The sequence below is a fragment of the Delphinus delphis genome, chromosome 10 (genome assembly GCF_949987515.2).
Source record: "Delphinus delphis chromosome 10, mDelDel1.2, whole genome shotgun sequence".
In the NCBI taxonomy this organism is placed as follows: domain Eukaryota; kingdom Metazoa; phylum Chordata; class Mammalia; order Artiodactyla; family Delphinidae; genus Delphinus; species Delphinus delphis.
Genome location: NC_082692.2, coordinates 58,492,781 through 58,517,785, shown reverse-complemented (window position 1 = coordinate 58,517,785; position 25,005 = coordinate 58,492,781). Strand labels below are relative to the sequence as shown.

At 60.7% G+C, this 25,005-nt stretch overlaps 2 protein-coding genes across 2 annotated transcripts; both read left to right on the top strand.

Moving 5' to 3' along the window:
• Positions 1-504: 504 nt before the first annotated feature.
• Positions 505-12,020, top strand: ZBTB47 (zinc finger and BTB domain containing 47). Its single transcript, XM_060022268.1, has 6 exons — positions 505-812; positions 4,296-5,861; positions 7,489-7,636; positions 8,970-9,085; positions 9,736-9,880; positions 10,131-12,020. The coding sequence occupies exons 1-6, from the start codon at positions 810-812 to the stop codon at positions 10,466-10,468; spliced, it is 2,316 nt and encodes a 771-aa protein (XP_059878251.1). The 5' UTR covers positions 505-809; the 3' UTR covers positions 10,469-12,020.
• A 6,042-nt stretch (positions 12,021-18,062) lies between these two features.
• Positions 18,063-24,953, top strand: KLHL40 (kelch like family member 40). Its single transcript, XM_060022255.1, has 6 exons — positions 18,063-19,220; positions 20,719-20,879; positions 21,142-21,249; positions 21,448-21,633; positions 23,809-23,955; positions 24,817-24,953. Exons 1-6 carry the CDS (start codon positions 18,063-18,065, stop codon positions 24,926-24,928), a joined length of 1,872 nt encoding a protein of 623 aa, XP_059878238.1. The 3' UTR covers positions 24,929-24,953.
• Positions 24,954-25,005: the final 52 nt, after the last annotated feature.

Genomic DNA, 25,005 nt, shown 5'->3' with positions numbered 1-25,005 from the left:
GGTAGGGGTCATAGGGGTCGACCAGAACCAAGTCCTGGAGGTACAGACCAAAACAAACCCTGAGCTGTCCTGGGGGGGGTGGGGCGGGGGGCGGCCAGGCTAATTGTCGATCTTAGGCTCACCCTAAAGTCTGAGCAGCCCAGGCCGGAGGGTGGGGATGGTGACGCGGCTAGGATACGGGGACTCGGTCCCTCAGTGTGAGGTCGCTCAGGGGAGCAGGGGTAAGCCTTTCCCGCAGCTGATTGTGGGGGCCGGGGGGGAGCCCAGCCTACCGATTTCAGGGCCGCCTCCTACTCCGACCCCGCCTCTGTGGCGCAGCTGGAGGACACCGAGGTTAGACTCCGGGACGAACTTCCCGGAGGAAAGGGGGCTCGGCGCGGGAGAGGTGAGGCCAGGGTCCGTCCGCTAGGATAGGAGCGGCGGGTCCTGGCCAGGGGCCCCGGCGGCCCGAGGAGGGGCGGGCTGCACCGGGACGGCGCGCACCACGCGTGTCCGCGGCCCCCGCCGGCGCGCAGGGCGGCCTGGCCCTTTAAGCGTCCAGACGGCGGCCCCAGCTGACGCGCGGGCTCCAATCGGCGCCCCGCGCCCCCCGCCCGCCGCGCCCGAGGCTCTGGGGCCGCAGCTGCTCGGCGGCTGGACTCGCCGCGGCCCTGCGCCTCAGCCCGCCCGGCCGCGCCCCCGGGGGCCATGGTCGCGGGGCCCTGCGCGGGGGCGGCCCCCAGCGCGGCTCTTCATGGAGCGGCCCCGGCCTGGCCGCCGGGGGCAGCGCGATCCCGCGGGGCCCTGTGAGCCCCCAGCGCCACGGCACCATGGTACGCAAGGCCCTGCCTGTCCCCCCGCTTATCCGCCCACCTGCGCGCTCTGCCCTCTGGAGCGCACGGCCGGCCGGCTCGGGATGGAGGGATGTGAGGGATCTTACCCCTCTCCGGGTCTCCCCGACCCCTTCTCTGGGTCCTTGCGGGCTGGGAATGCGGCGCTCTGACGCGGCCGTCGGCGGGGAAGGGGTTAAATTCCTGGGGTTGGGGCCCGGGCACGAGAGGCTGAGGTCCTGCTAGGCACTGGCGGAGGGGGGCGCTTCTCTGAGCCCGGACGGCACCGCCCTCGGACTGGGTGATGGGGGGAGGGAGGAGGTCGGATTCCCGCCTGGGCCTTGGGCCACGTGGGCGCTGGAGACGCCCTGCCTGGGGATTCGGGGCTCCTGGGCCGAGCGGAATGTGGGGGACGCCTGCAGCTCCGGTCCAAACTCCTGTGTGACCTTGGGCCGGTCTCCCGCCCTCTCTGGGCCTGTTTCTCCGGAAGGACGGATGGCCTGAGTTGAGAGAAGGCTGGCATAGACACCTCCTCCCTAAAAGGAGGAGGCTGGAAGTCATGAGCCTGTGCCCCCTTGCTCAGTCTGGGCCCACCCACTGCTGCCCAGCGATGGAAGGATTGACATAGGAGTAGGGTGTGCAGATGGACGCCCAGGTTTCATCCTAGGGCCTCCAGGGAGATGCCAGGGCAGGGTAGGAATCTGGTGGTTTCGTGACAGTGAGGCAGAGTGCCCCTTAGGAGTGGAAGGGTCTGACCATGGTAAGGCAGCCTCGGCAGGTGTCCCTGGCACCTGGCCTTCCCCCAGCCTGGCTTGGGGGGAGGATTGAGGGCATGAAACGCCCTGGCAACGCAAGTGCCTGACCACTCCCCTGGTCTTGTATCTTAGCTGGGCTGGCCTGGACTTGGGGGTGGGGTGTGTGGCTGCAGCTGGCACAACCAGATGGGGAGGGGCATCTGCAGCTTCAGGGAGCCAGCACATCTGGCTGGAGAGGCAGACACAGCTGGTGGCCCTGTGTGGGAGGTACTAGGCTAGGGGGTAGCTGCGCCCTGCTGAGGGGCTGCCAGTTATGGACTTAGGCAGCATCTATGTGCCCGGTCAAGGAAGTCCAGTCAGGCTGCCTGGTTGTAAGGTTCTTGGGCCCCTCAAGGGCCAAGGATGGTGCTGGCTGGGCTGGGAGTATTGCCTTGGAAATGGAGTCTTTGGGGCAGCACTACCCCCTAGATTAACCCTTCTTCCCCTGCTGAGGCCAGAGGGGTCCTCACTGGATCCTGGGACCAGAGCTGCACAAGGGAAGTGTCAGCCATTGCCCTTGCCCCATGGCAGGCAGGCACTGGAGGGCATTCTGTGAAGGGGGAACAGTGGACCAGAACCCTGTGCCCTAGGGTGGGTACCCCACAACAGGTCCGACATTGCCAGGTCCTTATCCAAGCCACTTCCCCACCACTGCCTGGCCCCTGGAGGCCCTGAGGAACCCGTTACAGCCAATTGCACCCTGACCCCTCACCGACTCGAAGGTGGCAGCAGCTCTGGGAAGGAGGGTGCAGGTCGCCAGAGGTGGTGATGGGGTCTGGGGAAGCACAGCTGGTCCCCTGGGTGGGAGGGTCCCCACATGCCTCATCCTGCTTTTTAAGTCATTAAAGGCCAAGAAATAGTTCCACGTGGAATAGTGTCTAGTCCAGCACAGATTGGGTGGCTTTAGCAGAGCTAAGAGTCTAGGGGCTCTGCTCTTGCTTGCTGTGGGACCCTCCCATTCTGAGCCTCAGTTTCCCCATCTATGTAATAGGGGTTGGTCCCAGAAGATGAATCACAATGAGTCAGTGGATGGAGATGGGAGGGGGTTGGCATCTTATCCCCATTAGATTGATCAGGCTTGGACGGGCCAGCAGCCCCGAGACAGACGAGCAGATGGGTGGCTGCTTGGCTGGGGGGAAGGAGGTGTTGGGGAGAACTCAAGAGAGGCGGTGGTGAGAGAGGGGGTGGGGGGAGCATGGGTGCTGTCCTGGGCTGCTGGATGTGAAGGGTGAAACCCAGGGCATATCTGTCAGCAGGTTGCCCCTGGAGGCTCCCTGAGGCTCATCCCAAGGCCCAGGGTAGATCCTCTCATTCAGGTGACCGGAAGGACTGGCATGAAGGGGAGGGGTGGGCTGTGGATGCACAGGACTGGGGTTTCATCCGAAGGCTTCCAGAGAGGTGCACGGCGTCGGGGAGCTGATGTCTTTGCAGTGCAGCAAGGTACCCTCAAATGTAGGAGGCTCTGACTTAGCTGGACAGGGCCTGAGGAGGGCCAGAACCTGGAACCTGCGGGGCTGGTCCAGCCAGGCAGGTAGTCGACAGATGTTAATTGAACATCTGCTGTGCGCTGGACCCGTGCAAGGGACTGGGCAGCCTGCCTGTCTGTGCTGCCCACCTTTTGGGGAAGCCACTGTGGTGCAAACAGGAATAATTACTTTGGGCAATTCACAGGTACTGGATGCGGCCCAAGGGTCTAGGAATCTGACCCACCAGATCCAAGGGCCTCCCTCAGGCTCCAGAAGCCCCCAGTGGTGTGACCTCCATGAGGAGGCCATCTCGGAACCTCTGGGCCTGGGTCACACCTGACCCTGGGGTCTGGGGACCTAGAGAGAAAAGGGTTTGGGACAAGCCTTAGGGGCCTCCTGCCTCAAGCACGGTGGACAGGTAACACAGCTGTGTCCTTTGTGGTGTGGTGGGGAGCTGCTGCCGCCAGGCCTGAGGCCACAGGCAGCAGCCTGGCCCGAGCTCCGGCCGAGGAAGGAGGGGACGGCTGGACCTCACCAGCCTCCTCCGACAGGGCAGTGGGGCCGTGGGCCTGGATTTCTTCACAAAAGTCTCTGCCTCTGCAAGGCCTCAGGCCTAGACCTTGAGGGCTGCTGCGGGTGAGCTGAGGGGTTCTCTCGGGTGCTGCCCCAGGGGTGCAGTGGCCAGAGGCAGAGCAGTGAGCCCGACGTGTTCTTGAGCCGTCTGGGCTTAGGCAGGCTTGGCTTTATTCGTATGTGAGTGAGTGTGGAAGAGAGGATCCATGGGGCCCAGAAATGGTGAAGGGATGCCTCTGGGGAGACAACCCAGTCCTGGTTTGCTGGGGTCAGCCCTGGCTTTAGCATCAAAAGTCCCGCATCCCAGGAAACCCCTAGGTTCCTGGCCCACCTGGACCGTTGGTCACCCTTGAACCTTTTCCTTCCCCTTTCTTCCTCTTCCCCTCCCCTTTCTGGGATGACTTCTCCCATTTCACAGCGGAAGAGCTGGAGGCCAGGAAAAGTTAACCACTGACCCAGGGGCTGACCTGCAGCCTCAGAAGGTCATGACCCGAGTTTGAGCTCTGAGGAACAGCAGACTCGGGCTTGAATCCTGGTTCCCCCTCGTCCTTGCTTGGGCTTCGGCACCTTCCCTGTAACATGGAACGAGGAGTGATGGGTGGGTGGCCACCTCCCAGATGGCCTTGACCTGACCTGTGCCCTCTGCCCCCCAGTTGCTGGTTGAGAAGACGACGGACTCACCGGCGGCCGAGTTCTCGCTGGTGGAGGACGTGGCGCTGCACTTCGCCTGCTTGATGGGCCGCCTGAACGAGCAGCGCCTCTTCCAGCCTGACCTGTGCGACGTGGACCTGGTGCTGGTGCCCCAGCGCAGCGTCTTCCCGGCCCACAAGGGCGTGCTGGCCGCCTACAGCCAGTTCTTCCACTCACTCTTCACCCAGAACAAGCAGCTGCAGCGCGTGGAGCTGTCCCTGGAGGCGCTGGCACCCGGCGGCCTGCAGCAGATCCTCAACTTCATCTACACGTCCAAGCTGCTGGTCAACGCAGCCAACGTCCACGAGGTGCTCAGCGCCGCCTCGCTGCTGCAGATGGCCGACATCGCCGCATCCTGCCAGGAGCTGCTGGACGCCCGCTCCCTCGGTACCCCGGGCCCCGGCGCCGTGGCCCTCGCCCAGCCGGCCGCCAGCTGCACCCCGGCCGCACCGCCCTACTACTGTGACATCAAGCAGGAGGCCGACGCCCCGGGCCTGCCCAAGATCTACGCCCGTGAGGGCCCTGACCCCTACTCGGTGCGCGTTGAGGACGGGGCTGGGGCCACAGGTGGCACAGTGCCTGCCACCATCGGGCCGGCTCAGCCCTTCTTCAAGGAGGAGAAGGAGGGTGGCGTCGAGGAGGCCGGCCGGCCCCCCGCGAGCTTGTGCAAGCTGGAGGGCGGGGAGGAGCTGGAGGAGGAGCTTGGGGGTTCTGGCACCTACAGTCACCGGGAGCAGTCCCAGATCATCGTGGAGGTGAACCTCAACAACCAGACGCTGCACGTGTCCACAGGGCCCGAGGGGAAGCCGGGCGCCGCCACAGGCCCGGCCACCATGGTGCTGGGCGGGGAGGACGGGCTGCAGAGACACTCGGAGGATGAGGAGGCCGACGAGGAGGAGGAGGAGGAAGAGGAGGAGGAGGAAGAGGAGGGCGGTGGCAGTGGAGGGGGGGAGGAGGAGGAGGAGGAGGAGGAGGAGGAGGAGGGCGGCAGTCAGGGGGAGGAGGACGAGGAGGAGGGGGAGGAGCACAGCGAGCAGGAGGAGGAGGAGGAGGGGGAGGGGCACAGCGAGCAGGGTCAGGAGAGTTCGGAGGAGGAGGAGGAGGGGGAGGAGGGGGAGGAGGATGGGGAGGCGGGGGGCAGGCAGGGGCCGGGGTGCCGCGGTAGCGGGGCAGACGCCCCTCCCCACAGTCGCATGGCAACGCGGTCTGCCCGGCGCCGGGGCCTCCCTGAGCCTGAGGAGGCTGGACGGCAAGGTGGGAAGCGGCCAAAGCCACCTGCAGGAGGGTCTCCTGCCCCAGCCCGAGGGCCACAGGCCGCTGACGGTCTGGGGGCCAAGGTGAAGCTGGAGGAGAAGCAGCACCATCCGTGCCAGAAGTGCCCGCGTGTTTTCAACAACCGCTGGTACCTGGAGAAGCACATGAACGTGACCCACAGCCGCATGCAGATCTGCGACCAGTGCGGCAAGCGCTTCCTGCTAGAGAGTGAACTGCTGCTACACCGGCAGACAGACTGCGAGCGCAACATCCAGGTGGGCCTCGGGGTGGGTTCACGGGGCCCACAGGGGCAGCCATCCAGGCTGGGCCAGGCTGGAACTGGGCCCCGGGCACCCAGTGTCCTGCTACCTGCGTTGCCCACACAGTCTGCAGAGACCAGGCTTGGCCCCCTGGACAGTGGGACCAGCCCAGGCCCAAGGGTGAGCCCAGGGTGGCGAGAGCTCAAGGGATAACGTCAGGGAGAGCTTCCTGGAGGAGGTGGATAGAGCTGAGCTTCAGCACGTGCAGAGACGTGCAGATAGGGGTAGAACAAACAGTACCCTTGGCCAGAGGGGCAGAGGGGAGCCCGGACTCGGGAGGATGAGAGTTGTCTGAGCACGTGAGGCTGGGGGACAGCCAGCTCTGAGGAGGGATGAGTCAGTGTTCTGGTAAATCTCTGGGCTGCTGCAAGGCCAACAGGGCCACCATGTATAGTTTCTCAGACTGTGCACTGCACGAAAGCACAGGTGAGGGGAGGAAGGGTTTGCCCAGAAGGGGGCGCCATTTCCCACTTCCTGCAAAGGCCGAAAGGAGCAAGGGGCAGCAGAGCAGGAAGAAACCCCTGCATTCAGCTCTTTGGAGGTACCAGCTGGCCTGGGCCTGGGAAAAGGGACCAGATGAGCAGTTTGGGAAGCACAGGGGCTGCCGGGGCCAAACAGGGGAGTTGGGCTGGCTGCCAAGCCTTGAGCCAGCCTGAGTCTGGGCCAGCCCGGCCTTTCAGGGTGCAGGCAGCACAGGGCCAGCCAGGCTGGTTTTTGCCTTTTCTGACTGGCAGTGAGGTTGGGGGGCAGTAGGTAGGCGGGTGCTAATTGCCTGAACTAATTGCTAATTGCAGTGCCCTGTGGAGAAAGTGTTATCTGGGGTTACCTGGATGCCTGCCCCACCCTCGTGCCCACGCTCCCACTTGCCGGCCCGCTGGGCTGCCCTTTGACTCTCCGTGTGCACACACCTGAGCTTCCCTCCTGAAGGGGAAAGACGCTTGTACCTCTTCTGTCCTGGGCACCCTGACCCAGTTTCTGCCCGAGCCCTGGCCTGCTGCAGGGATGGGTAGGACAAGGGCCCAGGAGAAGAGGAGGAGGGGAGTGTGGCCCTCAAGTTTCCCGCCACCGTCTATTGCCTGATAGGCCCTTGTACCTCCTACAGTCCCCAGTCCTTTGGAATCTGTCTCCTTGGGGATCTCCATGGTGTCAGGGCATGGGTCCCAGCAGGGGGAGGCAGCAGAGAAAATGGCCCAGCTCTGCCAGGACCTGTTATCTGAGGGACTTCTCCATGAACTGAGTAGCCTCCTCACCCACTGTGGTCCTTCAGCCAGTTATGTGTCTCTTCTTTGTAGAAAGATGCCTTGTTGAAATGAGCACAGAGGAGGGACTTCCTGGAAGAGGTGGCCCCTGACCCTAGTGAGTTCAGGATGAGGGACCCACCCTGGGTGGGTGGGTAGGTGGGTAAGTATTTAGGGAGTTACCACCCCCAACTCTCAGCACATCACATCTGGCTGGTCCTTGGACATCAAGGCCTCTCTCTCCAGCACAGTTCAGGTGGGGAAACTGAGGCCCAGAGAGGGGCAGTGACTAGTCCTAGGTCACATGGTCCTGACCCAGAGCCTAAAGTCTTCTCACCCCACAGTGTGTGACGTGTGGCAAAGCTTTTAAGAAGCTCTGGTCCCTCCACGAGCACAATAAGATTGTGCACGGCTACGCAGAAAAGAAGTTCTCCTGTGAGATTTGCGAGAAGAAGTTCTACACCATGGCTCACGTGCGCAAGCACATGGTCGGTAAGTCCAGGCTGGTGAGGGATGGAGCCTGAGGTCCATGCGGGCCAGCTGCTGGGTGTTCTGGGAAACACTTCACAATCCAAGGGCAATATGAAGGGGTGAGAAGGCCCCTCGTAGCTGGGAGGTAGGGGGTGGGGGGCTGCTTGCAGTGGCAGGTGTGTCCTGGACAGCCTCTGGGGCCAGGGCTGCCATGCAGAGTTGGGCAGGTTGCACATGGCACAAGGACTCCTGGACAAGATGGCAGGTGGGGACCAGAATCCAGCTAGCACACTGCCAACCAGGCTGTGCATCCTGACATGGGGCTGTGTCCACCAGAGCACCTTTTTCTAAATTACATGAAGTGCCATAGGGGCTGACACAGGCCCAGTCTCAGTTTGAGGACAGCTGTGCCTCTGATAGGGCTTCAGGCTTCTCTGAATGCAACCCTCCCCCAGGGGTCATACCTGGACACGGTAAGGAGGCCCCCAAGTGTGTTTTGGGCCACTTCATTGCCTTGGGCATGGCTCTCCCTCCGCTCTAGGTGGGCTTGCCTGGGAGTCTGGTGTCCAGGTGGCCCTCCCTTCTTTGCCCGCTTGGGGCCTGGTGCTCTAGAGAGGGGTAGCCAAGGAGGAGCAGTGTGCCCTGGCCAGGCCTTACCCCCGTTGTCTACCAGACAGTGCTAGAGGCCTCCAGCATGAACTGACTGGGAGCTGGGACCCCGGGGTCTAGGTATCGGCCAGAAGCATGCTGGCTAACCCAGGATTGGTGGTCCTTCCTGGGCTTGGATTCCCCAGCTCTGAACTCTGAGGGGGGCCCTCCGTGTCTCCAGTTGCTTCCTCCCAGATCTTCCTTGGAGTTTGTTCTGGGAGGAGCGCAGGTAACTAACTCCCTCTGGATGGCATGGGACCCAAGGCTGAGGCCTTTACAGGTGCCACCGTCTGTAAAACCCAGCCACCCTGGAGGCCCAAGACCACTCTACCCTCTTTTTATAGAAGAGGGTGCTGAGGCTCGCTGAGGCACACGTTGGCCATGCAGGGAGCCGGTGGCTGAGCCAGGATTTGAGCCAAGGCCAGTCCCACTTGAAATCCTTCTATCTTTCCCTGAAGCTTTGGGAGTGAGGCCAGACGCGAAAGAACCAAGAGGGCCTCCATGCCTGTCTGACCAAACAGAGAGACCTAGCCGGGAGGGAAGGGGCCTTGCCTGGGGGACAGAGGCTGTGGGGCAGGCCCCAGGGTAGGTGGTGTCCTGGGAGGCGGGATCTGGGCCGGATCTCGGGGGTGGTCAGGCAGGGGTCCCCTGGGAGGAGCCAGATGGGTCCCCCCGAGATGTCATGGCCATGGTGCCTGCCCTGTAGCCCACACCAAGGACATGCCCTTCACCTGCGAGACCTGTGGGAAGTCCTTCAAACGCAGCATGTCTCTCAAGGTGCACTCACTGCAGCACTCCGGGGAGAAGCCGTTCAGATGCGAGGTGAGCTCCCTTCTCCTCCTGCCCCAGGAGCCATCCTGGACGGGGGCGGGGATCAGAGCAGCTGCTTGAAAACCAGGGGTTGGGGTACTGGAGAATAGGATGCAGAAAGAAAGGGGCCCCTCCTTGATGTCTGCCTCCCACTCCATCCTTACCTGGTTGCCCACCTGCACCTCCCCCCACACCCCTGCCACCCCACCCTAACCCAACCCCTGAAGGTCCAGGGTGGGAAGTCTGCATGGGCTGGAACCATGGGGCAGGCTTTCTGGAGAGGTGGAGAACGGAGCATCTTAGGCAGAGAGATCAGAGATGGAGCTGCAGGTGGGGATGAGGTGGGGCGCCTTTGGACCAGGAGGAAGGATGGAGGGCCTTAAGCATGAGGGCTCCCTCCACTCTGTGGCCTCTTCCCACTTCCTGACCCCCATTCCTGCCTGGGCCCTGCATGCCCACGGCCTCTCCACCTGTGCCCGTGCACTGCCCCACCCCAGGAGCACCTCGGCTGGCCTTTGCATCCACACCTCCTTGCCCAGGAGCCCCTCCCCATGTGAGTCCTTCCCACAGCCCTGTGGTCTCGGGCCAGCACTTCCCTCCCTGAAGGCTGTTCCCCTGCTCTGCGCCGGGTCTCACCCCCCCACCCTCCACCCCGCCCTCAGAACTGCAACGAGCGTTTCCAGTACAAGTACCAGCTGCGGTCGCACATGAGCATCCACATCGGCCACAAGCAATTCATGTGCCAGTGGTGCGGCAAGGACTTCAACATGAAGCAGTACTTCGATGAGCACATGAAGACCCACACAGGTACGGCCACCCCACGGGGAGGGGCTCCGCACCGGGCCGGGCCCCCTTCTCCGCTAGGAGGCCCAGCGCCGGCCTCCTTGCCTCCCCAGGTCGGGCGAGGCTGGTACAGGCTGGCAAGGATCCGAGAGTGCCAGGGCCGGGCCGGGATGGTTCCGTGGACGCCCGGAGGCTGGCCCAGGGCGTGGGTGGGGGGTGGGGGCGTAGCGGCCCGCCAGCGACTCCCCACGGCCCATCACCACCCACCCCGCAGGGGAGAAGCCGTACATCTGCGAGATCTGCGGCAAGAGCTTCACCAGCCGGCCCAACATGAAGCGGCACCGGCGCACGCACACCGGCGAGAAGCCCTACCCCTGTGACGTGTGCGGCCAGCGCTTCCGCTTCTCCAACATGCTCAAGGCGCACAAGGAGAAGTGCTTCCGCGTCAGCCACCCCCTGGCCGGCGACAGCGCCCCCGCAGCCCCGGGCCTGCCCCCCGCCCCGCCCCAGGCCCTCCCCCTGCTGCCCGGGCTGCCCCAGACCCTGCCTCCCCCGCCGCCGCTCTTCCCCACCGCTGCCAGCCCCGGCGGGAGGCTGAACACCAACAACTAACCGCCTGCCTGCTGCACGGGCCCAGGACCCTCCACTCGTCCTCGTGGGGCGGGGCGGGGGGGAGCAACACCTCCAGAGTTGGCTGGACACGCTCTGCCCGGGGCCTCTGACCCTGGGGGCTGTGCAGGCTGGCAGCCCCCAGAGCTGGCGGAGGACACCTCACTCCCAAGTGCCCCCTTTCAGCGGCTCCTTGAAGCCTTTACTTTTGTCTGTTTGTTTTTTGGAAGTGAAGGAAAACGAAAAGAGAGGAAACTCTTGACGGCACCCCCCTCCAGGTGAGGGGGGCGCTGGAGGCAGCAGGTACGGGTGTAGAGGGACCTGGGGAGCAGGTGTGACTGGTTGCTCCGCTGAGGCCTCAGCCAGAGGGGGGCGGCCAGGCCCAGCCCAGGTCACCTTCAGCTGCTCATCCCCGCCCGTCCTGGGCCCCCTCGCTCGCCCCTCATCCCGGAGGGTTTGGGGAAAAGTTGGGGTGCCGTCCCCCTTTGGAGGACTCGCGGGCCCACCGTGAGGGCTGCGGATGCTGAGGCGGGGACTTGGGCCCGGACGCCGGGGGTTGTGTGGGGTGGGCGTGCGTGGCGAGGTGCGACGACCGCAGCTGTGCCCCGTGGGGAGGGGGGGCGGGCGGGGGCTGGACCCCAGGCATTTGCTTTCCCCACGGCATCCCCGACCTGCCCCCGGCTGCACCGAGGGCCCTGGGGAAGGTGTCCCCAAGAGCTGCCGGGCCTCAGGGTGTGGTGGGCCAGGCCCTGGGTGGGCAGACGGGCTGGCTCCCACAGGCACTGCAGCCCAGGAGCCCCTGCACATGGGTGGACCCCAGGGACCAGGGCCCTAAGGAGCAGGCCCGGGCAGATGTTCTGAGGTTTCAAGGTGCTATCAGTGGGGCAGGGGGCAGGGCAGCTGTTCACGGAGCAGCCCATCCCTCAGCAGCTGCCCCAGCCGAATCTCCCACGCTACAGACGTCTGTGTCTGTGTCTGTCTCTGCTCCTGGAAGGCAGCACAGGCCTCAGCCACTCCCTGGGCCTGGCCACAGCCTGCCCCTGGCTGGTGTCCAGCGGCCTCGTCCCTCCTGCGCCTCTGTGCTCACGGGTGGAGCGAGGAGCCTGCACGATCAGGCCCTGGGGGTCGGGGTCGGGGGTACCGGGAGAGCCCCACCCAGCCTGTGCGCAACGCTTGCCCTCACGAGGCCAGCACTAATAGGACATCCTTTTTTGTTGTCATTTAACGTCTCCATTCCTGCCTTTGAAATGGGGAGGAAGGTTCCATAAGCTACCTGTTTCCTAGTTAAGCTCTTTCCTATTGTGTTTATACAGTTTTGTCTGTTATACTCTTTGCACCTTAAACCCCTCGACTGCCCCCGCATCACCACCTTCCCAGCATGGCTGGAGTGGGACGAGGCCTGAGCCCAGGGGTCGGGTTGGGGGGGGACTGGCCCCATCAGCCCAAGGGCTGAGGGGGTCAGGACCCCTCTGACTTCCTTGTAAGGCCCATGGCACTGGGGCAGGGGGCTGGGGACATTTTAATCATCAATAAACGAAGCACTTTATTATGTACAGATGTGGGCAAGCCCAAGGAGCCCGAGTGATTTGAGGATTTAGAATCCAAGCCACACAGCCCAGATGGTTCTCCGGGCTTAGAGGGGGCAGTGCCCTGGCCCGGTTGAGTTTCGGGCTGTAGCAGGAACAGTGCCAGCCAGAGTCTATGTACGCACCCTCTGACGCCCCTGCTGTCCTCTGGGGAGAAAAAGTGGTACCTCCGCGAGAGGGGAAAGCTCCCTGTCTGGCTCCCAGTACTGAGGCTCCTCCCACGCCGAGGCTGGGAATTCCAGCCTCTTATGGGGTCAGCGCCGTGTCTCTCAGGCTCCTGCTTTACTGTAGCTCTTTTCCTCTCCTGCACCCTGTGATCTCTGGGCTTCCATGACGTCCTCAGGGTCCTCCCCTCCCTGCTTCCCCCTTCCCTTTGCTATTTCTAACCTCTGGTCCCAGTGCCTGACAGCTTCAGAGCTGGCCCACATTTTCCTAAGAAAAGTCTGATCTCCCCCAATGGGCTGTAGGCTGGGACTCCAATGAGTTTTCCACCCCCTGTTGCTGACGCTGGGCTCTCCCATAGGGGCTGGTGGCCCTGTCACCTGCTTCCCTCCCTGCAGCCTTAGTGAGCCTAGGGGGCCCTGGTCAGGCTGGGCCTCTGGTCCATGAGGCCAGACTTTGACAAGCAGAGGCTGGAGATGGGTGTGGGGAGCTGGTAGCAAGACCCTGTCCCAGGACTTGGGTCTCCTGTTCTTATACACTTCCCCTCTCAGGACACAAGAGGGGTCCAGACAGCAGGCTGGGCACTGGTCAGATGGTCATTGTAGCTGTAGGTGGGCACGGCCAACCCCTCTCCTGGGAGACCCCTACCCCAGCGGGGACAGGAACCCTGTGTCCCTGGTGCTAATGCTCTCTTCCCCTTGGGCCAGTGTTGGTGGGAGCTCCTTTCTGGCCAGGCCACAAGGGTCTGAAGCAATAATGGTACCTCAGCAGTGCCAGTATGGATAGGGGTTCTCGTTTTACCAGCTTTTACATTTCCTTTTTAATTGTTAAAACAAATTAACAAGCACCTGGGTATTGGAGTGAGGGGACTGGGCATCATACCCGCTTCCCAGGGCTGGTTGGGGGGAGGGGGCTTGGGATCATCACCTCCCACTGGAGATCTGCCAGGGCGTCCCTCTGTCCAGTTGGACTTCTCAGCCCATTTGGCCAAGACCTCAAGCCCAGACCCTGGGCCTGCCCTCTCCCCGGCTCCCCTTGTACTCCCTGGTCTTGGGCCAGCTGGAGGTGAGTGGCCAAAGAGATGAGGTGGGCCTCAAGCCCTAGGAACCCAGGCCGGGGGCAGAACCTGAGCCTCCGATCCTGATGCGTTCCACCACGGCCAACACAGCACCCCTCGGGGGGCTCGGTGGCAGAACAGCTGTGCCCAGGCATGCGGACCCTTGATGTCTGGCCCCATGTGGCCACCCCACAGCCCCAGAGTGTGTGGGCGACAGCAGGAGGGTGAGGAGAAGAGTGAAGGGGAATAAAGGCAGTACAACTGTCCCTTGGCCCAGCCTCTTCTTTACACATTGCCGCCCTGACTACTGGCTGAAGAGACTTGGACCAGAGCAAGGGTAGCGCGGAACCTGACAGCTTGGCCGAAGACCACGTGGACACTCGTGCCCCGAGCATCTGCACACCCCGTCTCCCTCCCTTGAGGGTGGGCTGGGCTCCTGGGGAACATCCAGAGTCGGAGCTGAGGTCTGAAGGAGCCAGATGTCAGCACCCGGGAGGACATCGCAGGTGGAAGACAGGTAGCGGACTCCGAGGAGGGAGCAGGCGGCTCTCCCTGCGGACCTCCAAGAATTATTTCACTGGAGCACTGGCTCTGTGCGGGATAGGACTCTAGGCTGTGGTGACACACGGTGACTGAGGCCACCATGTATGTGGCACTTGGTCCCAGATACCTGGAGAGGGGAATAACCGGGAAGGGCTAGGAGAGGAGGCTGGTGGGTGGGTTCACTAACCAGCCAGAGAGGGCATACACATCCCCAGGATGGGGACATTGCCTTCCACACAGTCCCACTTCTCTGAAGGGAACAGGGGCTCGCTCAAGTCACCCTAAAACTGAAGCTTGCTGTCAGGCCTGCGGGCCTGGCTGCTCCTGCAGTGTCTTGTGGGGATTCAGCTCCTCTCTGTTTCTCCTCTTCTACCCGTCCATCGGTGGTCTGTCTGCTGCCTCTCCCCATGGCCTCCTCCCTTCGACCCCACCGTGCTGTGAGCAACGGCCTGATGCCACAAGCATTATTTTCTATAGAATCCCTGGGAAAATATCTATTTTTTTAAAATTAACGTTTTACCTGGGCATAGTTGAAGAAGCCAAATATTGATACTTCTAGAACGTTCGTTTTTTAACAAAAACCTGCAGTCCCCTGCACCTGCTCCTCTCCAACTCCCGGTAGGCGAGCGGCTCCAATTCAGTTGGTATTTTTGGTGTTCTCGTGCCCACAGAAAGCACACCTCCAATGCTACTTTCCTGATTTTTTTCAGTTTTAGGCATCAGCTATTGATGTATTTCTTCATCACTCCCATGACATGCACAAACGCTACGCACACACTTTCCCTTCCTCCTTCCTCCCAGCATGGTTATATTATTATTTGGGGTTAGAGTAATATTTAGTGTGTACATTATTATGAGTGTGTAAACACTGATCTCAACCAAGCCATATAATAGAATATGATTCCATTTCCTTTCTTGCACAACGTTTTACTTTTGTCTCTCTTAAGCGTGATTTGCTTCGGTTTCTATGTGCTTATCACTGCTGCGTTCCCAAACCCTTTGCTATAAATTCAGTTTTCCTTCCAATATGTGCAAACACGGCGGGTGTTCCATCGATTTCATCACTCTTGTAACCAGGGAGCCGTGCAGCAAGATAACCCTGGGGTGCACACACTGCAACCAGCTCCCGTGAGAAGACTTGAGAATGCCTAACAACATCCCCCAGCCAGTGGTTCCCTGTCCCACTTTGCCGAGACTGTATCCCTTTCAGCTCATTGCAGAGATCTTTAACTTCTAGAAGGTTTATGTCTTGGTGGGTTCCTTTTTCCTAACCTTGAAATTTACCTTCTCCTCAGGACCACTTCAGGGGATTAAATTCCAAAGAGCTTGACTCTTTCTTTCACCCTGACACAGGAATGAGTTTGCCTGGGTCTAGAATTCAGGCTGGAAATCATCGCCCTCAGATTTTTAGATGCTGGCGTGTTTCTGTTGAGAAGCCCAGCGCCGTAACGTTTAAAAGATGAAGTGAGATGACAGTTTCCTTTGATTCAACTACAAGCCCTGGAGTCCTGCTTCCTCCCTCCCACATCCGATCCCTGGGCCTGTCCTTGGGTGAGAACAGAGTGGGTGGGGCAGAGATGACACAGGATTGGCCATGACTTAATGACTTGATAGTTGTTGAAATGGGATGCTGGGTACATGGGAGATCAGTATATCATTCTCTCTCTGGAAATACATGCATTTCCCATAATTATAATTTAAAAATAAACAGTGATTCCCCATTTCACTGAGGGGAAAAACTGAAGTCTGTACACTGGCCAGACATGATACCCCACCACAACCTCTCTGCCCTTATCTCCTACTCACCTCCTCGTTCATTGTTCACTGGCCTCCTTGCTGTTCCTGGAACATGAGGGGTGCACTCCTGCCTCAGGGCCTTTGCTCAAGCTGTTCCCCTGCTTGGAAAGCTCCTCTGCATTGGCTTGAACCTGCTCAGGTGTAGTCCTCTCAGTGAGTCCATCCTGACTGTTCCACTTAAAATTGTGACCACCTGCACCTGTCACTTCCCATGCCCCCTTCCCAGCTACCTGTCACCGTAGCAGTTCTCATCTGACACCCTGTATGTATTTATATATTTATTTGTTGCCCCCTCCCTCAACTGACGGTAAGCTCCATAAAGACAGGGATTCTTGCCCGATGTGTTCACTGCTGAATCCTCAACATTTAGAAGAGTGCACAGTAGGTTCTCAATGAATGGATGTGCCACTTGTAAACATTCTAGTAGAATGCCTGGTAGGAAATGAGCACCATGGAATTCATCATAATCTAAAAATATGTCATTGAGTCATCTGATAAATATAAGCTAATTGTTCAGTCAGTACCTTCTGTCCTGGTCTTTGGTAAATGAGACTCTGACTAACAGACATTTTTTTTTTTTTTTTTTTTTTTTGGCGGTACGCGGGCCTCTCACTGCTGTGGCCTCTCCCGTTGCGGAGCACAGGCTCCGGACGCGCAGGCTCAGCGGCCATGGCTCACGGGCCCAGCCGCTCCGCGGCATGTGGGATCTTCCCGGACCGGGGCACGGACCCGTGTCCCCTGCATCGGCAGGTGGACTCTCAACCACCGTGCCACCAGGGAAGCCCTAACAGACATTTTTTGTTATTTGCAGGAAGCAGCAAGGTAGAAAGGGATTCCCACGGTCTTTGGAGGTAGGCAGATCTGCTTCGGATCCTGGCTCAGCCACCTGCCAGCTGTGTGACTTGGCCAAGCTGCTGAGCCTCTCGGAGCCTGGTCTCCTCACTGATGCTTCTTACTGGAAGTGCCCTGCAGTCCAGGGCCGGGCTGGAGGCCCCTGGGTGAGCCTTTGCCCTTTCTGAAAGACAGACAGGACCACCTCCAGGAACTGCCTTGGTGCTGTGCCCCTCTGGAAGCTGCTGGTGGGGTGAGCAAGCAGGTTGAAAGCACTGATCAGAAGAACAGGCAGTGACATCACTGAGATCACAGAACGGGGAGGTGACTCAGTCCTGGCCCAGGCTGAGGCCCCCTCGCCAATCCCCCCTGCCCCCCGCAAGCCTGAGGCTATAAACAAGTGACTCAGAAGAATGGTGGGAGAATGCCCCATAGCGGTTCACACCAGTGTCTCGGGGGCTAAATTTAACCCACAGCTGCACCCTCTGGCACTTTGGGAACAAGTTAATCTTGGCGGCTGAGGTTGATGTGTGTGTGCATGTGTGGGGGAGGGGGAGGGTGGTCAGAGGTCCACAGCAGGGTGGGCATCGGGACCGGCTGTCCCAGACCTCTACCCCGATTCCCTACATGCTAGCCAGGGTGCAGGGGCCCCAAGGCTGCGGAGGCTCAGGCCAAGCTTAGTATGGACCAAGAACCGAGCATAGACAGATTTCCTGGAATATTAAACTGAGTGTTATGTTTGGTTTTTGATCCCTGGGGGTTTAAACACCTAGAATAGTTGAATCCTATGAAATTAAATCTTCTGGCATGTCTGACGACTTACAGGGTTAAACTCTGTGCCAGTGTACTCGCAGGGACACAGAACCTCAGGGCTTGGGAATCTCAGAAGAACTGAGGCCCTTAAAATTGAACTCGCCCATCTCTTCACTGTGTAGGAAGGGAAACTGAGGCTCAACAGAGGGATCTGGCTTTCCCAGGACCCCCAGGAAAGTGGTGACCTTGTTTATTTAAGTACCTTCTTGCTTCCTTGCACAGTCCAAGGAGGCTCTCAGAGCTGGGGCAGAAAGGGGAAAAGTCTTCCCACTTTAAAGTTGAGGCAACAGGGTCCCCATGCCCAAGTTCATTGAGCAGGAAACCCAAGCACACTGCGTCCAGGGGTGGCTGGAGCAAGATACACTCCAAGGAGGAGGCTAGAGGCACCTGGGTAGAAAGGCGGAGAAGGCATGAAGGAAGGGAGACCCTGGAAGAGGGACTCAAAGGCTTCCCTCTCCTTGGACTGAGGGGCGGAGCTTGGGTCATCCCCTCCCCTGAGAGGTATCACCCAACCAAGGAAAGACGTCAAAGCCTCTCTGTGCTCCGTTTAGAAATGAGACAGCGAGGCCCTCATCTTTCAGGGAGGACAGAGACACCCCACCCCTATCCCATGAGCCCCTGGGCTGAGTCAAGACTGCTCTGGGAGGGGGCCTCAGCCCAGCTGTCCCCTCTGCGTCATGTGCAGGAGGCCAGGCAGCTCGCCTTACAGGGCCCAGTCCACCTCTATATATAGTCCGGCTCCGACAGCTGCGTAGACTGTGCGCGACCCAGCAAGAAGGCAGGGAGTGCGGAGAGAAGGCCACCCACCATGGCGTCGGGCTTGGAGCAGGCGGAGGAGCAGCGGCTGTACCAGCAGACGCTCCTGCAGGACGGGCTCAAGGACATGCTAGACCACGGCAAGTTCCTCGACTGCGTGGTGCGGGTGGGTGAGCGTGAGTTCCCATGCCACCGCCTGGTGCTGGCTGCCTGCAGCCCCTACTTCCGGGCACGCTTCCTGGCCGAGCCCGAGCGCGCGGGCGAGCTGCGCCTGGAGGAGGTGTCCCCTGACGTGGTGGCCCAGGTGCTACACTACCTGTACACATCAGAGATCGCGCTGGACGAGGCAAGCGTGCAGGACCTGTTCGCCACGGCGCACCGCTTCCAGATCCCATCCATCTTCACCATCTGCGTGTCCTTCCTCCAGAAGCGCCTGTGCCTCGCCAACTGCCTGGCGGTCTTCCGCCTAGGCCTCCTGCTCGACTGCGCGCGCCTTGCCGTGGCCGCCCGCGACTTCATCTGCGCGCGCTTCTCGCTGGTGGCCCGCGACGCCGACTTCCTCGGGCTCTCGGCTGACGAGCTCATCGCCATCATCTCCAGCGATGGCCTCAACGTGGAGAAGGAGGAGGCCGTGTTCGAGGCGGTGATGAGATGGGCGAGCAGCGGCGACGCCGAGGGGAAGGCCGAGCGCCAGCGCTCGCTGCCCACCGTCTTCGAGAGCGTGCGCTGCCGCCTGCTGCCGCGCGCCTTCCTAGAGAGCCGCGTGGAGCGCCACCCTCTCGTGCGTGCCCAGCCTGAGCTGCTGCGCAAGGTGCAGATGGTGAAGGATGCACACGAGGGCCGCATCACCGTGCTGCGCAAGAAGAAGCAGAAGGGGAAAGAGGCAGCGGGGGCCAAGGCCACTGACAAGGGCACAGCCGAAGCCAAGGCGGAGGAGGATGAAGAGGAGGCCGAGCGCGTCCTACCCGGGATCCTCAATGACACCCTGCGCTTTGGCATGTTCCTACAGGACCTCATCTTCATGATCAGTGAGGAGGGCGCCGTGGCCTATGACCCGGCAGCCAACGAGTGCTACTGTGCCTCCCTCTCCACCCAGATCCCCAAGAACCACGTCAGTCTAGTGACCAAGGAGAACCAGGTCTTCGTGGCTGGGGGCCTTTTCTACAATGAGGATAACAAAGAGGACCCCATGAGTGCTTACTTCTTGCAGGTGCCTGGCCAGCCTTGGGAGGGTCGTGGCCAGTTCTGATTTCTGGGCAGCCCTGGGGCCCAGGAGAGGCCCGTGTCTACTTGTTGGGGAATGTCATTGGGTCTAGGCTGAGATGTAGACCGGGGAGGATGACTGACAGCCGCTTGCCTGAAGGCTGAAGATAGTTACAGGCAGTTGACAATAAGATGCACAACTTTGGTGTCTCAGTTTCAGGGAGATGTCAGCCTCAGGATGGTCTGATATGTTGGAGGCCCTAGCTCTGCACAGCAGGTGGGGTCAGGGACAGTGAGAAGGAAGAACAAGGTCAGTGTAGGGGTCCTGGCCAACAACTATGCATGAGGCTGGGACTGGAATGTGGAACGGAGTGTCTCAAACAGAGGGACCATCCTCCCTTGCTTTCCCATTGCACAGATGGGGAAACTGAGGCCTAGGAAGGACCAGGAGAGTGGGGTGCCCAGTCCAAGTTATAATGTGACAGTGGGATCTCAGAGGGCAGGAATGGTTTTCTGGTGACTGGCCATGCAGGTGTGAGCCTTGCTAGTTGGGTGAATTTGGAGACATGGAGGGGAGGGTGCAGTGCTTCAGGCTGGGAACCAGTGAGCAGGGGACGGAGATGGGAAGGAGCCTGCAGTGAGTGGTGTGCTGAGTGAGGCCTGACCAGGTTTGAGAAGGGTGAGGGGCCCTGTGGTGCCAGGGTTAAGCTGGGGCGGGTGGGAGGGGGGGCGTCTCTACCAGCCGAGGCACATCATGGGCACATTGTTTATTCTCTCTGGGCCTCTGTTCGTAAATGGGGATATTACTCTTCCTTGCTTGATAAGGTTGTCTGAAGGTTATAAAGTGTTCAACAGCACAGTGCTCAGCCCTCAGAAAACTCTCCCAAAAGATGAGCCCCTAGTATGGTTATTAAAAGACTGTTGGGGGAAATTTCCTGGCGGTCCAGTGGTTAGGACTCCACTCACTGCCGGGGGCCCAGGTTCAACCCCTGGTGGGGAAACTGAGATCCCACAAGCCGCAGGGGTGCGCCAGTAAAGGAAAAAAAAAAAACCTGTTGGGGTACACAGGGTCGCAGACTTACACTGTAGATTTTAAGGGGTGAGTGGCTGTATTTGGATGTTTCCTGTGCAGTGGGATGGAGTGGAAAACAGGGAGCAGGCAGGCCTCAGTTCAGGAGTTGTACTGGGGAAGGCCAGGACGGCAGCTGGGCCTCCCTCTCAGAGGCCCCTTCTCAGCTCTGTATGGGATGCCCCATCACGGTGCTATAACGGTGGTCTCCCGGCACCTACGCGGGGTGGGACGGTCGGCTGTTCTCAGCCAGATAGGAGGAGAGGCACTGTCTCCAGGCACCGCCTGCAGTCTGCGCTGGCCCTACCTGGAGACCCGGACTCCTCTGTGACCTGGGGGTGGCCAGACGGGGCCGCGGTGGGGCCGGGCTGGGACTGGGGCGGTGGGTTGGTGGGGGACGTGGGGGGCGGTCGCTGACTGGCCACCCGGCCCGCAGTTTGACCACCTGGACTCAGAGTGGCTGGGGATGCCGCCGCTGCCCTCGCCGCGCTGCCTCTTCGGCCTGGGAGAGGCTCTTAACTCCATCTACGTGGTCGGCGGCCGAGAGCTCAAGGACGACGAGCGCAGCCTGGACTCGGTCATGTGCTACGACAGGCTGTGAGCGCGGCCTGGGGGCGGGCCCGAGGAGCCTGGGGGCTGGTCCGGGACGGCGGCGGGGCGTGGCGGGGGAGCGAGAGCCCAGGGCTAGGGGCGGAGGCGGGCTTGGGTAGGGGCTGGGCGCGGTTGGCAGGTGGGGTGGGAGCGAGGAGCTAAGAGGTCTGGGAGTTCCGGTAACGAATCGGGGGCGTCCCAATATGTGTTGGGTGGTGGGTGGATGCAGAGACGGGGGCTGAGAGCGCCCTACTCCCCTCCCCTCTAGGTCGTTCAAATGGGGCGAATCGGACCCGCTGCCTTATGCCGTGTACGGCCACTCTGTGCTCTCGCATATGGACCTTGTCTACGTCATTGGCGGCAAGGGTAGCGACAGGTGAGGCGCGGGCCAGAAAGGAGTGCAGCAGCCGGGTCGGCGGGTAGAACGGAAGCAGAGTCTCCCCGAGGCTGTCAGGGGTCTGTCCTGACTGCCTTGAGAGGCAGCTGGAGGGACTGGGCCAAGGGAAGAGGCGGCTCTGCTCCCGCCTCCTGCTTCTCACTCACTGCGCGCCCCCCCCACCCCGCCCCGCCACAGGAAGTGCCTGAACAAGATGTGCGTCTATGACCCTAAGAAGTTCGAGTGGAGGGAGCTGGCCCCCATGAAGACTGCCCGCTCACTCTTCGGGGCCACCATCCATGACGGCCGCATTTTTGTGGCTGCTGGGGTCACAGACACAGGGCTGACCAGTTCAGCTGAGGTGTACAACATCGTGGACGGCAAGTATGGCTGCTTCCCCCCTCCCTGCCCCCGTTCCACTGGACAGCCAGGGACGAAGGGCCCCACTGTACCAGCCCGGCTGTGTGGCTTTGGGCCTATGTCAGACCTCTCTGTGTCTGCCCTGGCAGGAAACATAGCCTCTGTCTTGAGTCTCCACCGTGCAGCTTGGACATCAGCACAGAACTAGCCCCTCTACTCTGATCAGCAGTGAGGTGGGCTTCCCCCACAAGGGTTGTGGCCAGCCTGGTCTGCAGGAGAGAGCTCCCCGGAGATGCCAGGTTCCTCATTCAGAGACTCGTACCAGGCACTGGCCTGGTGCTAGGGATACAGCAGTGACTGAGACAGAAGCTGCCCTGCCCTGGGAGATCGGGAAGAAAACTGAGCTGGCAGACCAGTTGGACTCACTAGCTAAAGAGGTGGTGGGAGAAGGATGCCCAAAGGCAAAGGAAGGCTGGTGCCAAGGCATTTAGGAGAAAAAAGGCAGGCTCACTGGAGGAGAGGGCATTGGTCAGGTTGGATGGAGTGTGTGGTGGGTGAAGGGAGGTGGGGATTGTGGGTACTGGGGCTGGAGAGGGCGCAGTCGGGCTGAGGGACTTTATCCTGAGAGTAATGAAATGCCTCTGACGGGTTTTAAGCTCCCTTCTGTGTTTTCCTAAGATGCCTCATGGCAGCTCATGTAGAGATTAGGGATTTCCTAGGAGGCAGGGGTACAGCTGTATAGCAAGAAGTGATGGTGGTCTGGAGCTGGGGGTACAGCAGGGATGGGGCAGAGAGGATGCACTGGAGAAAGACTTAGGCCAGCGCTTTTCATGTGCCCATGAATCCCTGGGGATCACGCTCTGACTGCAGATTCTGATTCTCAGGTATGGGGAGGGACCTCAGAGTATATTTCTAATAAACTCCCTGGTGATGCTGACGCTGCCAGTCCATGGACCATACTCAGTAGCAAGAGTTTAGCAGACAGAAGAAACAGGATGTAGCAATTGATTGGATGGTGGGGGTGAGAGGGAGAGGTGGATGCTTTTGAGTGAGGGTGAGAGGTCATTTTTTTTAAATTAATTAATTTATTCATTTATTTTTGGCTGTGTTGGGTCTTCGTTGCTGCGCGCAGGCTTTCTCTAGCTGCGGCGAACGGGGGCTACTATTCGTTGTGGTGCGCAGGCTTCTCATAGTGGTGGCTTCTCTTGTTGAGGAGCACGGGCTCTAGGCGTGCAGGCTGCAGTAGTTGTGGCACGCGGGCTCAGTAGTTGTGGCGCACGGGCTTAGCTGCTCCACAGCATGTGGTATCTTCCCAGAACAGGGCTCAAACCCGTGTCCCCTGCATTGGCAGACGGATTCTTAACCACTGTGCCACCAGGGAAGTCCCAAGGAGGTCATTTATCGAAGAACTGTTGAAGTTAGGTAGGAAAAGTGAGGGTCGAGTTAAAACATGTGGATTTGAGGTGCCTGGGTGTCCAGGAGGAGCCCACTAGGGCAAAGAGAGAGCTCGAGGGTGAGATCTGGGGAGGGGGGACAGTACTCGGAGGGGACAAGCTCCCTCAGGGAGAGGATGTTAGTGGGAGAAGCCGAGGCCCAAGCCCTGGGGGCAGCAGGGGCAGATGCATTATTCAGCAAGGAATCCCAAGAGGTGAGGCTGGGAGGTGGGAAATGAAGAAAGTCACATCAGCAGAAGTGCATATGTGGACCCTGGATTCCAGAGCCCTGTGGTGGCTGGGGACCCGAGAGCAGTTTTGGAGGGATGAAGACCCAACTTCGGGAGCCAGGGGAGGGGAGTGAAGGCACCTTGAGAGTCACTGGGCCGTGAAGGGGAGAAAAGGGACGGGGCAGGAGTGCAAGGGACGGTCTCAATGGTCACTGAGGTAGCAAGCTGGAGTTGGTTCAGGAGCAAAGGCGGGACACTGGGGAGAGCCCTGGTGGGTTTCATGGGGCAGGTTAGATGGAATGACAAGGGGACAGTGGAGGGAAACGGGAGGGGCAAGAGAATGGGGAAGAAGTGAAGACCAGAGGGCATTCCCGAGAGGTCAGGAAGCAGGTTGGGCTGGGAGCACGGGTGCCTGGGAGTCGGATTTTGCAGGGTGCAGCTGAAGCTGTGAGTGCTGGCGGGCGACAGTCACTGTGCTCGCTGCGGCCCCCCGGGGGCGGGTGAGGCACCTCCTCACGCCCCCTCCTTCCTGCCAGGTGGGCGCCCTTTGAGGCCTTCCCACAAGAGCGCAGCTCGCTCAGCCTGGTCAGCCTGGCGGGCACGCTCTATGCCATCGGCGGCTTTGCCACACTGGAGACTGAGTCCGGGGAGCTGGTTCCCACAGAGCTCAACGACATCTGGAGGTGAGCCTGGCCCTAGGGAGGTGAGGGGAATCGTGAGCAAGGCCAGCTGGGCACCGAGGCAGCGCCCAGCAGGCTCATCTGTGGGCAGAGCTGATCCCTCTTCCAGGAAATCCTGTGGGCACAGGGCAGCAGACATGCCTCGCTCAGCCCAGGGTCTCTCCAGTTTGTTGGGAAAGTCTGGGTTTGCACACATGGTACCACGCCCCCCTGTGGGGCATCGACAGTGTCAGTCAGGACCTGGTGCCAAGGTTAGGGCCCAGACCCACAGAACCGGGCCCCAGGGAGCAGAACAGGCCCTGAGAGGCAGCCAGTTCTTCCCTCTCCCCTCCCTCCTGACGGGGAGAGCTGGGTCGGGATTGAGAAGTAGCTGGATCCCAGCTTCTCAGAGCCATTGCTTCTATGGCTGGTCCTAGCTGGGGGTGGAGGGGAGAGGTTTCGGCAGCCTGGGGCAGCTTCTGAACCTTCAGTGATGCTCAGTGCTGCAGGCAGCCTCTAGAGGGCAGTGCTGCTGGGAGGGCAGGACCCCGGGGGCACTTCTCGGAGAGTTGAGTACAGAAATTCTCAAGAGGAGGGGTTTGGGGAGGTGCAGACCTTCCTGGAGGGAGGTGGACTTCAAGGAGTGTGGGCTTCCTGAGAGGGGGCTCTTCCTGGAAGGTAGGGCAGGTGTTCTTTGGGGGTGGGACCCCTTTCCCAGAGCGTGGGCGCTCTCCAAGACCTGGCCTTCCTGGAGATGGGCCTGAGGCTGGGGGGCGGCACTCCCCAGGGGCGGCCTACTGCACCCAGCCACCCCTCCCTGCTGGGTCCCACCCAGGACTTGGCTGACCGAGCTCCTCGTCCGTGTCTGCACTCCTCCCACCCCAGGTACAATGAGGATGAGAAGAAGTGGGAGGGGGTCCTGCGGGAGATCGCCTATGCCGCTGGCGCGACCTTCCTACCTGTACGGCTCAACGTGCTGCGCCTGACCAAGCTGTGACCCGCCCAGAGGACCTGACTGCGCGCCCCCCATGCTGCAGCCCACACAGGCCCGGCCTTCTGGGATGCGGGCTCCAG